The sequence below is a fragment of the Muntiacus reevesi genome, chromosome 8, assembly GCF_963930625.1.
Source record: "Muntiacus reevesi chromosome 8, mMunRee1.1, whole genome shotgun sequence".
Lineage (NCBI taxonomy): Eukaryota > Metazoa > Chordata > Mammalia > Artiodactyla > Cervidae > Muntiacus > Muntiacus reevesi.
In genome coordinates this window covers 46,291,348-46,312,228 of record NC_089256.1, presented here as the reverse complement: position 1 = coordinate 46,312,228, position 20,881 = coordinate 46,291,348, and the positions used below count along the sequence as shown (strand labels likewise).

The 20,881-nt window shown below is 36.4% G+C and overlaps 1 protein-coding gene across 3 annotated transcripts in view; it reads right to left on the bottom strand.

The window, feature by feature from the left end:
• Positions 1-2,637: 2,637 nt before the first annotated feature.
• The window catches only part of SEC22A (SEC22 homolog A, vesicle trafficking protein), a 79,372-nt gene continuing 61,128 nt past the window's right edge, over positions 2,638-20,881 (bottom strand). For 2 of the 3 annotated variants that reach the window (XM_065943220.1, XM_065943219.1), the window contains exons 6-7: positions 16,067-16,132; positions 2,638-6,448 (exon numbers count right to left, since the gene is read on the bottom strand). In XM_065943220.1, coding sequence (XP_065799292.1) covers positions 6,248-6,448; positions 16,067-16,132 — 267 coding nt within the window. In that variant the 3' untranslated portion in view covers positions 2,638-6,247. The remainder of the gene's footprint in view (positions 6,449-16,066; positions 16,133-20,881) is intronic. The other variant, XM_065943221.1, reaches the window with a different exon arrangement.

Genomic DNA, 20,881 nt, shown 5'->3' with positions numbered 1-20,881 from the left:
TTTTTCACTCTCCTCTTCTACTTTCATCGAGGCTCTTTAGTTCCTCTTCACTTTCTGCCATTAGAGTAGTATCATCTGCATATCTGAGTTTGCTGATATTTCTCCCAGAAATGTTGATTCCAACCTGTGATTCATCCAGCCCAGCATTTCCCATGATGTACTCAGCATATAAGTTAAATAAATAAGGTGATAGTATACAGCCTTGATGTACTTCTTTCCCAGTTTTGAACAAGCCTGTGGTTCAATGCCTGGTTCTAACTGTTGCTTCTTGACCTGCACACAGGTTTCTCAGGAGGCAGGTAAGGTGATCTGGTATTTCCATCTCTAAGAATTTTCCACAGATTTTGTGATCCACACAGTCAAAGTCTTTAACACAGTCAATGAAGCAGATGTTCTTCTGGAATTCTCTTGCTTTTTCTATGATCCAACAGATGTTGGCAATTTGATCTCTGGTTCCTCTGCTTTTTCTAAATCCAGCTTGTACACCTGGAAGTTCTTGGATTACATACTACTGAAGTCTAGCTTGAAGGATTTTGAGAATTACCTTGCTAGCATGTGAAATGAGCGTAACTGAACAGAAGTTTGAATATTTTTTGGCATTGCTTTTCTTTGGGATTGGAATGAAAACTGGCCTTTTCCAGTCCTGAGGCCATTGCTCAGTTTTCCAAATTCACTGACATACTGAGTGCAGCACTATAATAGCATCATTTTTTAAAGCATTTTAAAATAGTTCAGCTGGAATTCCATCACCTCCACTAGCTTTGTTCATAGTAATGGTTTCTAAGGCCCATTTGATATCACATTCCAGAATGTCTGGCTCTAGGTAAGTCACCACACTATCGTGGTTAGGTCCAGGTCATTAAGACCTTTTTTGTATAGTTCTTCTGTGTATTCTTGCCACATCTTCTTAATCTCTTCTGCTTCTGTTAGGTCCTTGCCATTTCTATCCTTAATTGTGTCCATCTTTGCCTAAATGTTCCCTTGGTATCTCCCAATTTTCCGGAAGAATTCAAAGTGCAAGGGCAAAATGTTCTGTGTTCACCTTTAGGCAAGGTCCCCTTGAAAACCCAGCCTCAAAGAAATTCACCAGCACAAGGAGGCAGGTAACCAAGGCAGAGCTGGAAAGGGGCTGCTGGGACCAGACAGGAGACAGAACTGATGAGCCCTATTTCCCACTGTCAGATGGAGCCTGAATGTGCTTTTGTGTGTGATGCTTGCACTGCTGTACTGTGGGATGTAGAAGAAAAAAAGGGCAAATGTAAACTGTGGGTGGAGTTGGGCAAAAAACACCACTTGTTGCCAAGAAAACACCAGGAACAATTCATAAGGTTACGGTATTGATTTCAGGAACTCTTTGAGAATGAAGCCTTTTCTCTTCTTGAGATTCTTTAGCCTCCACTGTGTTGAGACTATTCTTTACACACCAGCACCACCAATGCAGAAGAAAACGTTTGCACTCATGTCAATGCCGCTCACTGTAACAGGCAAGGAGGATACAAGCCATGTGGCTTCCAGCCACACACTGCTGTGACACTGTGATTTCACCTGTTGAATAAAGAAACCTAGAAAGCTTGGCCACCCAAGGAAGAGATGTTACAAGAGTGGCAGTCACAAACACCACTTCTCTTTGAAAAGTTCACTGCTCAAACAGAAGACTGCAATATGCTAGCATTCAACAGCAGTCCCAGGACACTGATGATCATCAGACCCTACTCAGTATGACCAGAAGAGTAAAATCCTCAGCTGACATGGTCTCTGCACAATTCATTTATAACCCTGGGAGTTGGAAAGGTTTCTTCTATTAACTTTAGGCCAGGATATTCCTAAAGCCAATTTAACCCCAAAATTAGGTTTGACTTTATCACAATATTTTTAGAAAGACTCCATTTCCTTAGAGATATAAAGCAGAAAAATACAAAGGCTTGACCACAGACAAAGAATGAAGCCCTGAAAAAAAAGTGAAGTCAGTCATGTTTGACTCTTTGCGACCCCATAGATGGTAGCCTTCCAGACTCCTCTGTCCATGGAATTTTCCAGGCAAGAGTACGGGAGTGGGTTGCCATTTCCTTCTCCAGAGGATCTTCCTGACCCAGGGATCAAACCCAGGTCTCTTGCATCGCAGGCAGATGCTTTACCATCTGAGCCACCAGGGAAGCCTTGAAGAGTGACCTATAATATGTAGTAGAGCTAAGTGTTCAATTTGGTCTGAGTAGTGGCTGATTTTGAAATAATTTGTTCTTTTACTACACACTCTATTAAAACTATTTTAAAGTGAATATAATGTCTGTTAAAAAAGCAAAAAGAATAGTGAACACATGCATACACTTTGCTGTATCTCTTGGAAATCCAACAGCCTGGAATGGGTTCTTGGGTTACTCAGTAAATCTTTTGTAATAAAGGCCAAGTGTCTGCTTTTTTGGTAGGTCGCTAACCCCAGGAGGAAGTACTTTTGTGACAGGAGGGTTAAAGGTTCACCTGACAAATCTGGTCTCTGTGGAGGCTTGACAAATCAGAATTCTAATGAGATTCCACACACAGTCCAAAAGAAATGGAGCTATGCATTTCTCCAGACTGGATTCCACTGTGAAAAAGACCATATTTAATACCAAACAAATGTGCTAACCCAGAGGTAGCAGATTCACTTTATAGAAGTCATAAAATTACAAAATTGGATAAAGGTTTTCCAAGTGTCAAGGCATTTGTCTTAAATGGATTTCAAGCTTTAACACAGATACTTGGTTTTAGCTTAGGAGCAGAATTCTTACTGGAACAAAATCCTCTATTAAACGCATAAAAAAATACCTGAAATGAAAGCCTTTGAAAGCTGGTACAAAGTTGAAGATCCAAGGCACAATTGTAAAGTGGAAATGTGTGTAAAACAACTGAGGATTTTGTTCCTTTTAGCATTTCACAAGACCCCCAAGTGCAAACATTTTTACCTGAATTCATCAGGAAGATGTCTTCTCTGAGAAACACGCTTTGACTTATGGATATAAATCAAGGCAAAACTTGTTTTCCTTTTTCTAGCCTTGACTTTCAAGAAGTTCAAGAATCAAATTTTATACTCAGTAACAGCAATGTGTTCACCCTTCCTTCCGGTCTCATTGGTTTTGCTTTTCTTCCCTTAATGTTCATATTTTATTACCATTATTGTGTATGTCTTTTTTGGATATGCTTCCCAAATTCTTCTGGCAAAGAAGACAGGTATACTTCAAATACACACCCAAAAAAAGCAAGCAAATATTGCAAATACTTTTAGGATATAAAAGGGAGTATCTTTGCCCTCATAGCACACCTTAATCAGAAGCAATATTTCAGAATTACCGTAAGTAAGGTAACATACACCTAGATACAATAGTGGGCTAAAGCTCATTATTTTTTTTTTTAAAGCTCATTATTTTAAGAAGTCCCCAGGACTTCAATTTTATCAAGAATAGACATATTTCCTGAATATAATCTTAGTTATCTTCATTTATATAATCTTAGCTACCTTTATTAGCCCAACCCTGGGCTAAGAGATCAGAAATTGTGTGTGCTTTGCTCTTGACCCTAGGTAAGTCATTAACACTTGGTTACCATAGTGTCCTCTTTCCTATTGGGAAAATAGTACCTCCTTGACAGTAGAAGACCCATTATGATTAGGTAGGTGCTCTTAGAAATAAAATTGCAATATAAATGCAACGTGTCACCATCATACACATTAGAGGCCTAAGTAATTCTTTCTCATGAGCTTAGAAACTTCTTTACATTCACGGCAAAAATTTATCTTTCTAAATTCATACTTTCTTTGGCAACAACATGACAGAGGCAGGAAAGCTATATAAACAAACAAATGTGCAGGCACCAAATAATGAAAGAGAACATTTCTATACATAAAACATTATTTATACCTGTTTTCATTTTTTACATTAAAATATAAACATCCCCTTATCCAAAATAGCTGGTGAAAAAACAAAACGAAAAACAAATGAAGCCTTTAAAGATAGCTGGTGAGTTTTCAAGTGTCCTTGCTGAATACCAAACATTATGACTCAATAATAAAAAGAACCAAACTGGTAAGAGAGCTATAAAGTATCAATATACAGTAAAATCTTGATAAACCAGAATACACCAATCTCCTGGTTAATCAACTATTTACAAGAAAACTCTTCTTGCTTTAACCATTAGTTTATAAAAAACTTTCTCAAGTTTTACTTTCTAAAGTAAAGTGAATCAGTTAACTTTCCGGTTCAGTAACTACAAAACACCAAACATCATTTTGATGATTTAGGATCATGTGGTACCTTGGGATATCTCTCAGAATATTCATAATTTCTTTTCAGTTTTGTTAGGAGCAGAAAATTGGAGGAAACTGGAGTTTCTTGTATTAAATAAATCCGCAAAATCGTAAGCGTTCACTGTCTTCTTTTGCCTCATTCTCCTAAAAAGGAGAGTGTAGCAAAAAGGTTGTAGTTAAGCAGGATTTCTCATTGTAAGTATACCTATATATACTGGTTCTGGAAACAATGCAGTTTGGTGACTTTACCCCTCTGGATAATTTTTTCTGCATAATTAATATACCCAGTAACATGAATTATATGTAATGAGTCCACTTTTTTCTGGATATCAAATTTCAAACCTTATGAATTCCTTAATTGGAATCTTTCCTCAAGAAAATCACTCATGAAGATGATTTCAAAATCAGAAAGTGAAAGTGTTAGTCCCTCAGTCCTTGTCTGACTCTTTGCAACCCCATGGACTATAACCCACCAGGCTCCTCTGTCCATGGAATTCTCCAGGCAAGAAATATTAGAGTGGGTAGCCATTCCCTTCTCCAGGGGATCTTCCTGACCCAGAGATCAAACCAGGTCTCCTGCACTGCAGGCAGATTCTTTATCATCCGAACCACCAGGGAAACCCTCAAAACCACAAGAGTTGTAGATTTTGCTAAAAGAACCAAAATATGCTTCCTCTAATAATTCACAACTGCTTAAACAACCTTTACAAAGTTATTGAAAAGCACCACTTAGATATTAGGTGCTTAACTCCTTGAAGCCATGAAATTATAAGAGGAATAATAAGAAGTGCTGAGAGAAAAGTTACCTTCTGATTCTTTTAGAACAACTCAGTGTTTCCACAGGGCAGGACCCATATCACTTGGTGGCATGTGAGATGACTTTAGGTGATTCACAACACAGAATTAAATAATGCTGAATCACAATGTGAATGTCATTCCCTTTATAATTTTCTTTTAAACTTCTGATGATTCCACAGAGAAAGCCCATTTTGGTGCTAGGTAGTATCTCTCACTGCAACAAAGAGAGAGTAGGCTTCTTGGATTCAGAGCCTTGGCAGTCAATAGCATCCAGTTAGAATCTAACAACATCCTGGTTTATTTTTAATTTATTTTGTAGTTCTCTTTTTTAATGGCAAACTGATGCTGGTTTTTCACTTGGAGTAGAGGTTAGTTTCTTTTTAAAATATTTTAAAATTTAAAAGATAAATATTAAGTAAATAATAGTATATGTAATACTGAAGTGATTGAAGTTTGGCAAATAATGGCTATAGCCTAATGACATATTTTTAAAAAGTGATTTCAAAGGAAGGTATAAATGCGGTCTAGGAAAGAAACATGTGTCACTGTGTTTTCAATACTTATGACGCTCCAGGGATGAACTCACCACAGTCTTCTCCTACATCAGGTGATTTCCAGAGTTAAGATTCAAGCAAAAATATAAAAGGAAAAAGAACCCACTCCACACCAATCTGGACTTCATAAACTCATGGTACAACAAATGTGCAAATGATCTAATATTTAGTAAGTCATTTGTTTTACACATAAACTTTCCAATTCATTGCAGCATCTTTTATTTGGTCTATACTAATGCCTCACAAAGGCAAACCGGGGTTGTAGAGTTCCTGCTTGGTTCTCAGAGCAAGTACCACACACTTTTTGACTGAATTCTCCAGCCATGATTCAGAGCTGCTGGCCAAGTCTTCCAATGGCATCTGACTGTTATTCCACTGCCATTGCCCTGTAGAGAGGTCTCCTCATCTTCTTCTGAATGATAATCATGGCCAACATTCTGCTGAGAACAGTTTGCCTACCAGGTATTGCATGCTCACAGGCATGCTAGGCTGACTTAAAAAGGACAGCTGGAGAGAAAGAAAGCGGAGCTTCTCATTTGTGGTGAACAGTTTCTTCATCACAGTGGTGGTGTCCTTCCTTTTCCTCCTTAAGGCAAGGCAATATGTCTGAAGGATGGTGTCAGACATCATAATCAGGAGCTTTGCCCTGGGCTTGCCTTAGCCAGATCTGTAGTGTAACAAATGCTCCCACAGTCACGTGAAAAAAAAGCTGCCAGAGATTACGCAGTTCATAGAGATACATGTTGCATAGACAAATTAAACCAAAAGTCAAAAAAGATTTGACATTCCGCCAGCTGGTATAGTAGACAAGTAAATAACACTGTTGAAAATATAAAAATGAATGATGGTTAGGGTTACAGGAAGAAGAAATAGATGCTGCAGCTATAAAACTTTAACAGGCCACAGGGTGAAATATGAGAGTGCAGTAAGGGGATTTTTCAACTACAGATAAGACAATGTAATATCCTTAAGACATTCAGCTATGAAAGCTCCACAGCTTAAGAGGGAAATAGGGGTCTCCTTTTATGTTTTTCACTTTTCAAAAGTGAAAAACATAAATATATATCATATATAAAATAGATAACCTCCATGCAAACAGGCTAAACAAATTCCTCAAGATGACAGGCAACTAAGAAGCATTCTTAGGATCTTAACGGTTCTTATCCCAGAAAAGTTAAAAAAACTCATGCAAGTTATTCAGCAAAATGGGCTCATATAACCTGAATCTATATATTAATGAAATCAACAAACATTTATTTGAGTCCCAGGAGTTAACCTAGGTGTAGGGCCTGAGAGAACACCTGAGGGAGAACTTATTCAATGGAAATTTATCTACTTAGCTGTTCTTTAGTTTCAAGTTAACAAAGACCTCACTCAGATGGTGCTTACATTCTACTGGAAGAAGCCAGATTATAAAGTTTATATATAAGTATATATATGTATTTATATATATAAAATCAAGTAGTTATGTTTTAAAAAAGATTTTTAAAAATGGGACACAGAACGCAATGAGTGCTGATTTAGAAGATAAAGTACTCCCCTGCTCCCAAACCCTGGCATTCACCTTTCCTCGTTTATTTTTCTCTACATTGCATTTATTAAAATACTTCAAAAATATGCTTATTTTATTTGTCATCTATATTCTTCCAATGAAATACAAGCTTCATGAAGGGAGAGGTTTTTAACTGCCTTGTTCACTCACTTTTCTCCATTGCCCCAGACAGTGCCTGCTATGTATATAATAAGTGCACAATAAAAATCTGTTGAATCAATGAACTGTTTTCTAGAAGATATCTAAAATTCCAAGTCTGGGATATATAGGAATTACATATGATCAGAAAGCCTTAGGAAAGAGGTGCAGGTCTCTGTGTGAAATTATATCCAGACTTCAGAACAGGAAGAACATTAGAGTGTTTGTGACAATACAGAAAGAATGTGATGTTTTGCTTAATATGTTTAGTTCTTATACAAATCAGGACTGTGTTTGCTATCCAAGCAAAATTTAATTGGAAAATTTTATTTTATTGGAGTTTTGAATTTAAAAAGTTGAAAAAAATTGGAGAAATTTTCTTTTGAAATAATTTTAAATGTAAGAAAAGTTGCAAAAGCTTTTCACCCCAACCAAATGTTGTCCTCATATAACCACAGTATAATCATCAAAATAGGAAATTAACATTGATTTTAATACTATTAAGTAACCTAAAGACTTTACTTGAGTTTTGCCAGCTGTCCCATAAGACCCTTTTCCTGGTCCAGAATCCAATCCAGGACTCCATATTTCATTTAGCTGTCAGGTCTCCTTGAATCTTTAACAGCTCAAGTCTTTCTTTGTTTTCCATGACCTTAACAATTTAGAGTACTGATCAGTTATTTTGTAAAATGGCCCTTAATTTTGGTTCTCCTGATATTATCTCAAAATTGAATAGAGGATATCCAATTTTGGAAAGAAGAATACCAAAGAGGTAATGTGTGATGTGTCAAATTACTTCTTAACTTTGATCTTTTGGTAGGTGGTATCCAACAGGTTTCTCCGCTAGTTACTATTTTTCCCTTTGTAATCAGCATCCTGTGGGAAGATACTTTGAGATTATGTAGATTTCTATCCCATTATACTTTTTCCCACTAATTTTAGCATCTATTGATGATTCCTGCCTGCCATAGGTGTTTGCCAAATGGTCACTTTCAATTTCCATCATTCTCTACATTTATTAACTGAAAATTCTACTATGAAGAAGAGCTAGATTACCTGGTATTTTTTTTTAAATCAATATTTAATTTGTGGTTTTCAAAGGCTTTAAAGATAATGGTCTGTACCCCACAGATTACTTATTAATTACAAAGAGGGAAAAGATACTTTTGCAATGGAGATATCTGTTAGACATCACTTAATCGAATGATCAAATTTATTACATGCCTCTTGACTTATATAATTAGAGGTATACAGCATACTATACTACATAGTATGGTCGCTGAAATAATTAACCTGAATCTAATCAGAAGAGACATATCTAGATTATGGAGCATTCTATAAGGTATTTGTCTGGACTGTTAAAAAATATCAGGGTTATGAAAGACCAAAACAAAATAGAACAACAAGGAGATGGCATTGTAGGTTAAAAGATATACACAACCAAACACAAAGCATAATTTGAAATCAGAGGAAAAGAGCTATAGAGAATATTTCAGAGACAACATAATCTGAATATGAATCCTATATTAGGTAATACTGTATCAATGTTAAATTTCTTGGGTGTGATAAAGGTATCACAGCTATGTACAACAGAACGATGTCTCTGCTCTCAAAAGACACATGCTGAAGTTTCCAGAGGTGAAGTATCTTGATGTTTGTAACTTACTTTAAAAAAAAAAAACCGCCAAAACTGCAGAAACTTCTGCTTCTGGGAAGATGGAGTCGATGCACTTTCCTCTATTCTTCCCACTAGGTACAACTAAAAACCCTGGACATTATATATCAAACAAGTATCAGATGACTCTGGATGATAAAGAGAAGAAGGCAGACAGGCTAAGGACCTTAAGTCTCAAGGAATGACACATTGGTAAATTACCTAAGTTTGTTTGTTTATTTTGCCTCATATACCCCACACTTGGAGCTGAAGAAGCTGACAACTAGAAAACCATTGGATGCACACCAACAAAACAAACAAAACTCAATAAAATTTTGCTTTCTCTAGCCAAAAGACCAAGAGTGATGCGATTTTCCATGACAGAAACTTGTACATAACAACTATTCTACCACAGACAAACACCACCAAAACCAAACCAAAACAAACCAAAAAAGCCAACACACACACACACACACACACACACACACACAAACTGAGACCACCCACATTCACACCATCAAAGCCTATGTGGGGAGACTATAATGCTGTAAGGAGATGTTTTAATTCTGCAGGGCTTCAGAGAAGGCAAGTGGTAAGCCAGAACTTTGATTTCCACTGGATGGTAGGAGTCCCTCAACCCCACCCCATGGTGTATCACTGGAGACTAAGAAGGACTGCAGAAATTCACCTCCACTTGGCATTAAAAAGGCAATGGATTTCTCATCAGAAGCTATGAAGTTCAGATAAGAGTGGAACAACATTTTTCAAGTGTTGAAAGAAAATTAGCTGTCAATCCAGAATCCTATATCCAACAAAAATATCCTTTAGGAATGAAGGGAAAATAAAGACATTCTAGATGACAGAAGACGAGAGAATTCATCACCTACAAATATACTCTAAAGGAATGGCTAAAGGAAGTTCTCTAGACAGAAAGGAAACCAAAAAAAAAGGAACCTTGGAACGCTGGATAGAAAAGGAATACAGCAAAAATACATGTTAATGACTAGCTTTGCCTTTTTAAGAATTTTCTAAATTATGTTTAATGATTGAAATAAAAACTGTAACAGGTCTGATATGTTTCTAAATATATGTAGAGGAAATACTTAAGACAATTATAAATAGAGAAGGACAAAGAGATATAAAGAGTTACAATCTCTATGCTTCACCTGAACTAGTAAAATGATGACACCAGTAAACTGAGATGAGTAAGTAAAATGTAATACCTACAGCAATATTTAAAAAGTCATACAAAGAAATACATTCAAAAACATTACAGATAAAACAAAATGGAGTTCTAAAAAAATGTTCAAGTAATCCACAGGAAGACACAAACAATAAAACAGAAAAATGAAAAAGCTGAAAACAAAAAAATAAGATGGCAGACATAAGCCTTAACATGTTAATAGCTACACTGGATATAAATGACTTAAGTATAGCAATTAAAAGATAGAGATTGGCAGGATGTATTAAAAAGCATAACAAACTCTATGTTATCTATCAGAAACTCACTTCAAATGATACAGGCAAGTTTAAAGTAAAAGGATGGAAAAAGATGTATCATGCAAACACTAACCAAAGGCAAGCATGAGTGGCTATCCTACTATTAGATAAATATAAAAATACTTTGGGACTTTCCTAGTGGTCCAGACTCTGTTTCTACTGCAGGGTGCACAAGTTCCATCCCTGGTCGAGAAACTAAGAACCAGAAAGTAAAGCCAAAAAATAAAAATAAATAAGTAAAAATATTTCAAAGAAAGTAAAAATAACCATGGACAGAGAGGGATATAATGATAAATGGATCAATCAATTAAGAAGATCCAGCAATCCTAAATGTGTATGAACTAAACAACAGAGATGTAAAAACTGATAGAACTCAAATAAGAAATACAAAAATGCACAACTATAGTTGAAAATTTCAACACTCCTCTGAGTGTGTATGCATGCTAAGTTGCTTCAGTCATGTCCAGCTCTCTGTGACCCCATGGACCCCATGGATCCCATGTAGCCCACCAGGCTCCTCTATCCATAGGATTCTCTAGACAAAGATACTGAAATGGGTTGCCATTTCCTCCTCCAGGGGATCTTCTTGACCCAGGGATCAAATCCGCATCTCTTATGTCTCCTGCGTTGGCAGGCAGGTTCTTTACCACTGGTGCCACCTGGGAAGCCCAATGATTGAACTAGCCAGAAAAATCAACAAAGACATATAAAAACTGAACAACACTATCAACCAACAGAATCTAATCAACACTTACAGAATACTCACTTAACAATAACAGAATACACATTCTATTCAAGTGCCCATGGAATATATACCTAGACAAAACATATTCTGGGCCACAGAACAAACCTCAACAAATGTAAAATAACTGAAATCACACAGAATATGTTATCAAACTACAATGGAATCAAACTAGAATAATGGAAAGAAAATGAAAATATCCAAACACTTGAAAACTAAGCAACACAATTCTAAATAATACATAGGCCAAAGAGGAAACTGCAAGGAAAAAAATTTTAAATACACTGAATTAAATGAAAATACAACATATCAAAATATGGACTGGAACTAAAGAAGTGCTAAGAGGGAAATCTGTAATATTAAATGTACACATTACAAAGAGAAAATTCTCAAATCAAATCATCTAAGCTCTCACCTCAAGAACCCAGGAAAAGAAGAGTCAAATAAACCCAGAGTAAACACGAGGAAAGAAACAATGGAGGTAGTACAGAAATCAATAAAATAGAAAATAGGGGAAAAAAAATGAAACAAAGAATAGGCTTGGTGAGAAGATCAATGAAATTAATAAGACTGATCAAGAAGAGAGAAGATACAAATGATCAATATGAGCACTGAAATAAGAAATATCACTACATATTCTATAGGCATCAAAAGAATAGCAAGGGAATACCACAACCATCCAACACACAAATTTGATAACTTAAGTGAAATGGACAATTTCCTCCTAAAATGCAAACCATCCATTGTAAACAATTATGTGAATAGCTCTATAACTATTTAAAAAAATTGTAAGACTTATTAGGGTTTTCTTGGTGGTCCAGTGGTTAAGAACCCACCTTGCAATGTGGGGACGAAGGTTCAATCCCTGGTCCAGGAAGACCCCACATGCTGCAGAGCAACTAAGCCTATGTGCCACGACTGCTGAGCCTGCGTGCTGCAGCTACTGAAGTCTGCACATCTAGAGCCTGTGCTCTGCAACAAGAGAAGCCATCACAATGAGAAGCCCGCACACCACAGGGAAGAGCAGCCCCTGCTCACCATAACGAAAGAAAACCTGTGTGCAGCAACAAAGATGCACCACAGCCAAAAAATAAAAATAATCTTTTTTTTTAAAGACTTACTAATAGCTGAAGTAATCAAAACTGTATGGTACTGGCAGAGGAACAGACACATAGATCAACAGAACAGAATAGAGGATCCAGAAACAGATCCACATAAACATGCCAAACAGATTTTTTCAATGCAAAAGCAATTCAATAGAGGGGAAAAAAAAGGAAAAACTGATATATTAAACTTCATAAAAATTTAAAATACTTGAACTACAAAAGACTCTTAAGAGGATGAAAAGACAAGTTAAGACTGGGAGAAGATATTTGCTATATATCTGACAAAGGACTAATATCTAGAATATATAAAGAACTCTCAAACTCAACAGTAAAAGACAAACAATCCCATTAGAAAATAGGCAAAAGACATGAAAAGACATTTCACCCAAGATGATACACAGGTGACAAACATGAAACTATTTTCAACATCATTAGCCCCTAGGAAAATGAAAATTAAAACCACAATGAGATTATCACTACACATCTATTAGAAGGGTTAAAATTAAAAAATTCAGGCAACACCAAATGCTGCCAAGGGTGCAGAGAAACTAGATCACTCACACAATGCTGAATATAAAATGGTACACTACTCTGGAAAACAGTTTGTTTCTTAATAATCATGCAACTACCATGACCCAGTCATTGTACTCCTGGGCACTTAGCTCTGAGAAATGAAGACTTTTTTCACACAAAATCCCACCAATGAAAGTTTACAGCACCTTTATTTATAATGACCAAAAACCAGAAACAATTCAGACGCCCTTTAAAAGAGTGAAAGATCAAACAAACTGTGGTACAGCTATACCATGGAATATGATTCAGCAATAAAAAGGAACAAACCATTGACACATGCATGGATAAACCTTCAGAGAATTATGCTGAATAAAAAATGCCAACAACAAAAGGTTATATACACCAAATGGTTCCATTCATATAACACATTCAAAATGAGAAAATTATATGAGAATACAGTAGTGGTTGCCAGAGATTAAAGAGGGGTTGGGGTTGGGGCAGGAGAGAACTATAAAAGGCAACATGAGGAGTCTTTATGGTAAGGACTGTTATATACTTGACAGCATCAATATGCATTGTGATGTTGTATTATAGCTTTCCAAGGTGGTTACATTGGGAGGAAACAGATAAATGTTATACAAGCATGCTTTACGACTCCAGGTGAGTCTCTCAAAATAAAAAGTCTAATAAGAAAAACAACTTTACACATTCATCTTATCTGCAATTTACATTATAAACAATGAGTACATACCCCATATACATAAATGCACAAAAAAGAATGAGATAAAGCAAATGCTGTGAAATGTTAACGACTGGTGATTCTAGGTGTACCAGTTTCCCAACTTTTCTGTAAGTCTAAAGGTTTTCAAAATAAAACACAGAGGGAAAAGTACAGTATCTAGTTTCTTCAGACTTCCTCTGATTTTCTATTTTATGTTTTTGGTCATGCAATGCAGCTTGCAGCAGGTTAGTGCCCAGATCAGGAATTGAGTCCATGCCCCCTGCTGTGGAAGCATGGAGTTCTAACCACTGAACTGAGAGGGAATTCCCAGATTTCCTATTGTAAATGCTCCATATCAAGATGATCTCTATCTGACTGAACCCTGTGATTCTGTAAGTATCCAGAGCCTGGAGGAAAAGGCAACAAACAATGTAGTAGTGGCCTTTGAGGTCTGATCCAAAGGAGATTAAAAAATATCCTGAAATTGGAGATACAGCATATCACATGGTAAAACCTAATCACTTAAATTTTTCCTATGGGGGAAAACAACATTATTATCACTCTGCTAATCATATTTGGAAAGCATTCAGTTTCAAGCCTGTCAATATGAAGGACATTTTTTAAAAATTTTCTTTTTTAAAGTATGTATCTGTTTACTTCTCAAGTTAAAAGAAGACCTGGGTGACATTGCTCTACCATGAGACCACTCTTAAAACTATCAATACTTTCATCTGTTCTGAGAAAGTTAACAGAGGTATGCCTATCCTTGGCAAGAGCACTGGCTCTAAGATCACCTAGATTCAAGTCACTGACTGACTGTAAGAACTGTCTAGGCTGCAGTAAAAAATGGTGATAATAATAGGATTAGTGCAGGGCTTTCTTTGAGGATCAAATGGCATAAGGAATATAAAGGGCTTACCACAAAGGAAGAGCTCAACACATTTTTGCATTATTATTAGCATTTAAAATTATTTCATTAAGGTAAAACAGCTAAAAGTATATTTTATAAGGATAATCATTCATGAAACTATTTTAAAGTCAATATTTACCTCACATTGTTTTAGAATATGAAATAGTGCATATAAGTTATTAAGTTATGAACTTATAGCATTATAAAAGTCATGCAAATATAGGAATTTTGCTTAGAGATAGCATGATATAGTGGAATGAATATGACATTTAAAATCTGAAGACCCAGTTCAGTTCTGACTCTACCACTTGCTGGCTATGTGATCTCAGGATAGTATTGAAGCTGCTTCAGATTTCTGTTTCAAAACAGTGAGGATAATATACCCTCTGTGATAGACTGTAGAGATTAAATGACAAAATCTGCACAAGAATATTTCATAAAATTAAAGTACTTGTGACATCAATAAAGACAAGCTTTCATATCTCCTGCACGAAATGTCATTCATTATAACTCAATCTGTCAAATTTGACAGAAAAACAATTTCTAAAGCTAATATAAATGATTAAGAAAAATTAGGGGATTTAAAAAAAATGGGGTCACTGAAAGTAAAATTTCTAATATGTCTTTACATAAAAGTCAAACGCATAATTTAATATATTTCTCTAAAGATTTCTTCTTGGTTTTAGGTACCCCTTTATTTGCAGTACTGAATCTAACATTTTTCTATGCAAGACAGAGAAATGTGTCACCTGTAAGTGTTAAGTCAAAAGGCCTTGCTTGCTCTAACATGTTTCAGCAAAGACACTTGAATCTGGGTAATCAGCATGGTTAACTCTCCCTTCTCTAACACATCTGTGCCTCCTCTGGTCTTGGAAATGGGAGTATGTATCTCCCTATCATTCAGGTACAAAACCTCCTCTCTCCTGAAGTCTCAGATCTACTCAGTCTTCTAATCTCATGGAGTCTTCCTTCTCAGCGTCCTTTCTTTTCCTATCCCTACTGCCATTACCTGGAGAAGGGGTAGGCTACCGACTTCAGTATTCTGGCCTGTAGAATTCCATGAACTGTATAGTCCTTGAGGTTGCAAAGAGTCGGACACAACTAAGCGACTTTCACTTTCACGGCCATTACCATAATTTAGGCTTTCATTACCTTCTGCCTCAAAACTAATACCCTTGCTTGTAGTCTCTTTGCTCTGACAATCTACACTATTCATCACTGCTAAATTAAATATCCTAAAACCCTGCTTTTGCTGTTCTGTCTTCACAGACCTTCTCAAAAACACAAAATCCTCAACCTGGAGTAAAAGCAGAGCCTGCAAGTTGAATAATAAGTCACCAGAATATCTAGACGTAGCCTTTACTGCCACAGGCTGATGACCTGCTGCCAATAAAGCCCCAGAACAGGAAGAGGGCTAACACTGAATTCACTGGGATCTATGTCCATTCAAAAGGGTCACAAAGCTAACAGAAGCTCAAATTGAAAAACGAGGCAAAGAACTCAGACAATATTTTATTTAAAGTGCCCAAGAAGTTAATTAGAAATGATACCTGAAATGAGCAATAATAGGAAGGTATTTCTTACAAATGAGAGAGTACATACCTGGTAAAGGCAGGCTGCTGTTCCAAGAAAAAATGCAACAATGTAATTAAAGTCCTCACCATCACTCTGCAAAAATAAAATAAAAAGTTACTCTTTCTGTGGAAGCCCATTTCCAAAAACAATCCATTGGGATAGGATATGACAACGTTTATGCACAAATGGTCAAACTTTTCAAAAGTGCCATATAAAAATACTCAAGTACTAAAAAAGAAACATAAAACACATCATAAGAACCTGGGAGTGTGAGGTAGAGGAAGACTACCAGTGTTCCTTTAGGTCTGGGCTTCTGCATCAATTATATCTTACCCAAGAAAAGATGAAAGCCAATGGAAACAAGTTTCTGTGTAACATTAAACATCTCTCTACTTTCCACTAAAGAAACCATATGAAAATATACAACACCCCAGCAGCCTATAAAGTTAGGCCTGCTTGTCAGGATTACTACTTAACTCAAATAAATACTGATAGTTTACATCTAGAATTAGCACATCACTGAACTGTCCAATGAAGTCATTTGACATGATTAAAATTTTTTTAAAAAGACAACCAAAATTGAAAAGCTACTGTCCACTAGAGTGTGCTAAATCCTAATGAGGAAATTCAGTCACTTGTATTACGTTAAAACCACTCAGAGGAAAAACTGAGATTATGCATGAGTATTTCTTTTAAAAGAAAACTAGTGGAGACATGTAAAAACCCATTTTTTTCTACTCCTTTTTGGTTCCTATTAAATATCTGTATTTCTCATGCCTTTTGATGGAGTAGAACATAAAGCCCAAGCAGGAGCATCAAATTTCTTTTCTTCTAGATAGAAACATAAATTTGACCCTTATTTTAGGGGAAAAAAATCTCTCTATACAATAAAAATTTTCAGAAGACATGGGAGTGTCTCTCATGACCATGAGTGCTTGAAATAACATAAAGAGAACATTCCTTTTCCATTTGCTATTGGGCAACAGAAGTGCCTGTAAGGCAGAGAGAAAATGGCTTATCCTAGTGAGAGGATCTTAAAATAGAAACCATTAATCTGTCTGGGATGGTTAGACCAGTTCTATCCCAGAGACAAGGAAGGTCAAGAAAAAGCCCTTCTACTTTAATAATTCTAAGACTTTTAAATAAGTTCTGCTTGATTGTTTTTTCTTCTGTCCTTTCAATGATCTTTTTTGATTATAAAAGTTCATGTTCATTGTAGAGAATCTGAAACAAAATGTTACAAAGAAGAAACTCATATAGTATATAATATCACAATTTTGGGAGAATTCTGCTAACCATTTATGTACTTCCTTCTAATCCTTTCTGTACAAAAATATATGTACATTGAAAAAAATAGAATCATACTTTTATGTACTACTTTTTAATACTTCACATTATGTCATAAAACATGTTCTCAAGATACTAAATATTTCTCAACCACTTAATTTGTAATAATTACATAACCTTTAACTGTGGGGCTATACAATAATCTCATTGTCTTAAAATTGAACATTGTATTTTCCCTAAATTTACACTATCACTTTATAACTCTCTTAATTGCCTTTGGAACACTTAACAGCATGTTTCTGGAGTAGATAAGAACTGGGTTCAAATCTTTACTTATTAGCTAGCTGTATGACCATGGATTATTATTAATATTTAACTTCAATTCCTTTTTGAAAATAAATGTTGTAGAGATTCAGTGAAATATCAATAATATTGGCAAACACAAAAAACAGTAACTGACACAGTAAGTATTCAAAAACATTCACTAACTTCTCCTTCTCAGAAGTTACTATGTGCATCATTTATCAGATAATTAGGATTACGTTTCAATATTGTTTAAACCTCTAATGTACTAGCCTTCTCTTCTCAGTGAGAGCCTAACCTTCCTTCAAGGCAGAAAATAAATCTTACTACTTGCAAGAAACTGTGCACAAAGTAGGAATTCAACAAATGAACGCCAAATAGAGTTGTGCTTTGGAAAATCTTTATTTCCACTTACTAAAGAGAATATCTATAAACATATTCTTCCATTCAAAAAATAGTCATTCATTAAACACTGATGGCCCAAGTACTGTGTTATGCAACCAAGGACAGAAAACAAGTCAACATAAAATGAGGAAGCTCAACTCTAATCAGGAAGGCAGAGATTGGTAGAAAGTAACAATTTGCATCCAAAGTGGTAACTGATGGGATAGGTGTATATGTATAGGGTACTAAGGAAGCCTACTGGAGACACATTTAATTCTGGAGAAAAAAAGGATCAGGGAAGGTTTGTCACAGAAAGTAAAGCTTAATTTGCATCTTGAAGGATAAACCAGTAGACAAGGTAGGACAAGAAATCCAGACAAAAGGAGTAACTTGTGCAGTTTTAAGAGGATAGGATGACTCAAAGGTCTCCTATTTAGGCAACATTTGAATGATACCATTCACTAAGTTGGGCTTTCCTGGTGTTTCAGATGCTGCAATGTGGGAGACCTGGGTTTGATTCCTAGGTTGGGAAGATTCCCTGGAGGAGGGCATAGCAACCCACTCCAGTATTCTTGCCTGGAGAATCCCCATGGACAGAGGAGCCTGGAGGGCTACAGTCCATGGAATCACAAAGAGTCAGACACGACTGAGAGACTAAGCATACACAAACACTAAGTTGGGAATATAGGAGGAAAAATGGGCTTGAGAGAAGAAAAAGTGAGTTCATTCTGGACAAGGTATTTTGGAGTTGCTAGTGAGATATCCTAATAAATAAGTTTAGTAGACATTTAAGTCAGCTTCAGGGAAGAGTTTAACCTAGAGATCTAGTTTAGTAGTCATATATTTAAATAGTAGTTAAATGAAATAAAGGAGTATGACAACGAAATGCAAAATATATTTCTTGACTGGCTGATAGACTGGAGAGAGGGAAAAATAAAAATTAAAGGATATTTGGGGTCAAATATGAATTGTGAAATCTGAAAATAGATTTTATTATTAGCTAATACTACATTGGTCTTCAGTTTCTTTGGTTTAATAAAGGTATTGTGATTATGCAGGAGAAAGTTCTAGTCCTAAAGACAGACATATTGAATAATTTTGGAATAAATCTGTCATAATACTGACAATTTTACTTTCCAATGATTCAGGAAAAAAAAAGAAAATAAAAAGAGAGAAAGTAAGAAAGAATGGTAGGTATGTAACAGCTCATTTCAGTCACTCAGTCGTGTCCGAATCTTTGTAACCCCATGGACTGCAGCATGCCAGGCTTCCCTGTCCATCAACAACTTCCGGAGCTTACTCAAACTCATGTCCATTGAGTTGGTGATGCCATCCAACCGTCTCATCCTCTGTCGTCCCCTTCTCCTCCCGCCTTCAGTGTTTCCCAGCATCGGGGTCTTTTCAAATGAGTCAGTTCTTCGCATCAGGTAGCCAAAGTATTGGAATTTCAGCTTCAGCGTCAGGCCTTGCAATGAACATTCAGGACTGATTTCCTTTAGGATGGACTGGTTGGATCTCCTTGCTGTCCAAGGGAGTCTCAAGAGTCTTCAACACCACAGTTTAAAAGCATCAACTCTTTGGAGCTCAGCTTTCTATATAGTCCAACTCTCACATCCACACATGACTACTGGGAAAACCATAACTTTGACTAGACAGATCTTTTTTGGCAAAGTAATGTCTCTGCTTTTTAATATGCTTTTAATTACGGTCATAGCTTTTCTTCCAAGGAGCAAGCGTCTTTTTAATTTCATAGCTTTTCTTCCAAGGAGCAAGCATCTTTTAACTTCATGACTGCAGTCACCATCTACAGTGAGCCCAAAAAAAAAATTTTTGTAGCCCCCAAAGATAAAGTCTCTCATTATTTCCATTGTTTCCCCACCAATTTGCCATGAAGTGATGCCATGATCTTAGTTTTCTGAATGCTGAGCTTTAAGCCAACTTTTTCACTCTCCTCTTTCACTTTCATCAAGAGGCTCTTTAGTCCTCCTTTGCTTTCTGCCATGAGGGTGGTGTCATCTGCATATCTGAGGTTACTGATATTTCTCCCGGCAATCCTGATTCCAGCCTGTGCTTCATCCAGCATAGCATTTCTCATGATGTACTCTATATATAAGTTAAATAAGCAGGGTGACAATATGCAGCCTTGACATACTCCTTTCCTGATTTGGAACCAGTCTGTTGTTCCATGTCCAGTTCTAACTGTTGCTTCCTGACCTGCATACAGATTTCTCAGGAGGCAGGTCAGGTGGTCTGGTATTCTCATCCCTTTAAGAATTTTCCACAGTTTGTTGTGATCTACACAGTCAAAGGCTTTGGCGTAGTTAATAAAGCAGAAGTAGATGTTTTTCTGGAACTCTTTTGCTTTTTCAGTGATCCAACAGGTGTTGGCAATTTGATCTCTGGTTCCTCTGCCTATTCTAAAACCAGCTTGAACATCTGGAAGTTCATAGTTCATGTACTGTTGAAGCCTGGCTTGGAGGATTTTGAGCATTACTTTGCTGGTGTGCGAGATGAGGGCAATTGTGCGGTAGCTTGAACATTCTTTGGCATTACCTTCCTTTGGGATTGGAATGAAAACTGACCTTTTCCAGTCCTGGGGCCACTGTTGAGTTTTCCAAATTTGCTGGCATACTGAGTGCAGCACTTTCACAGCATCATCTTTTAGGATTTGAAATAGCACAGCTGGAATTCCATCACCTCCACTAGCTTTGTTTGTAGTGATGCTTCCTAAGGCCCACTTGACTTTGCATTCCAGGATGTCTGGCTCTAGGTGAGTGATCACACCATCGTGATTATCTGGCTCATGAAGATCTTTTTTGTATACTTTGTCTGTGTATTCTTGCCACCTCTTCTTAATATCTTCTGCCG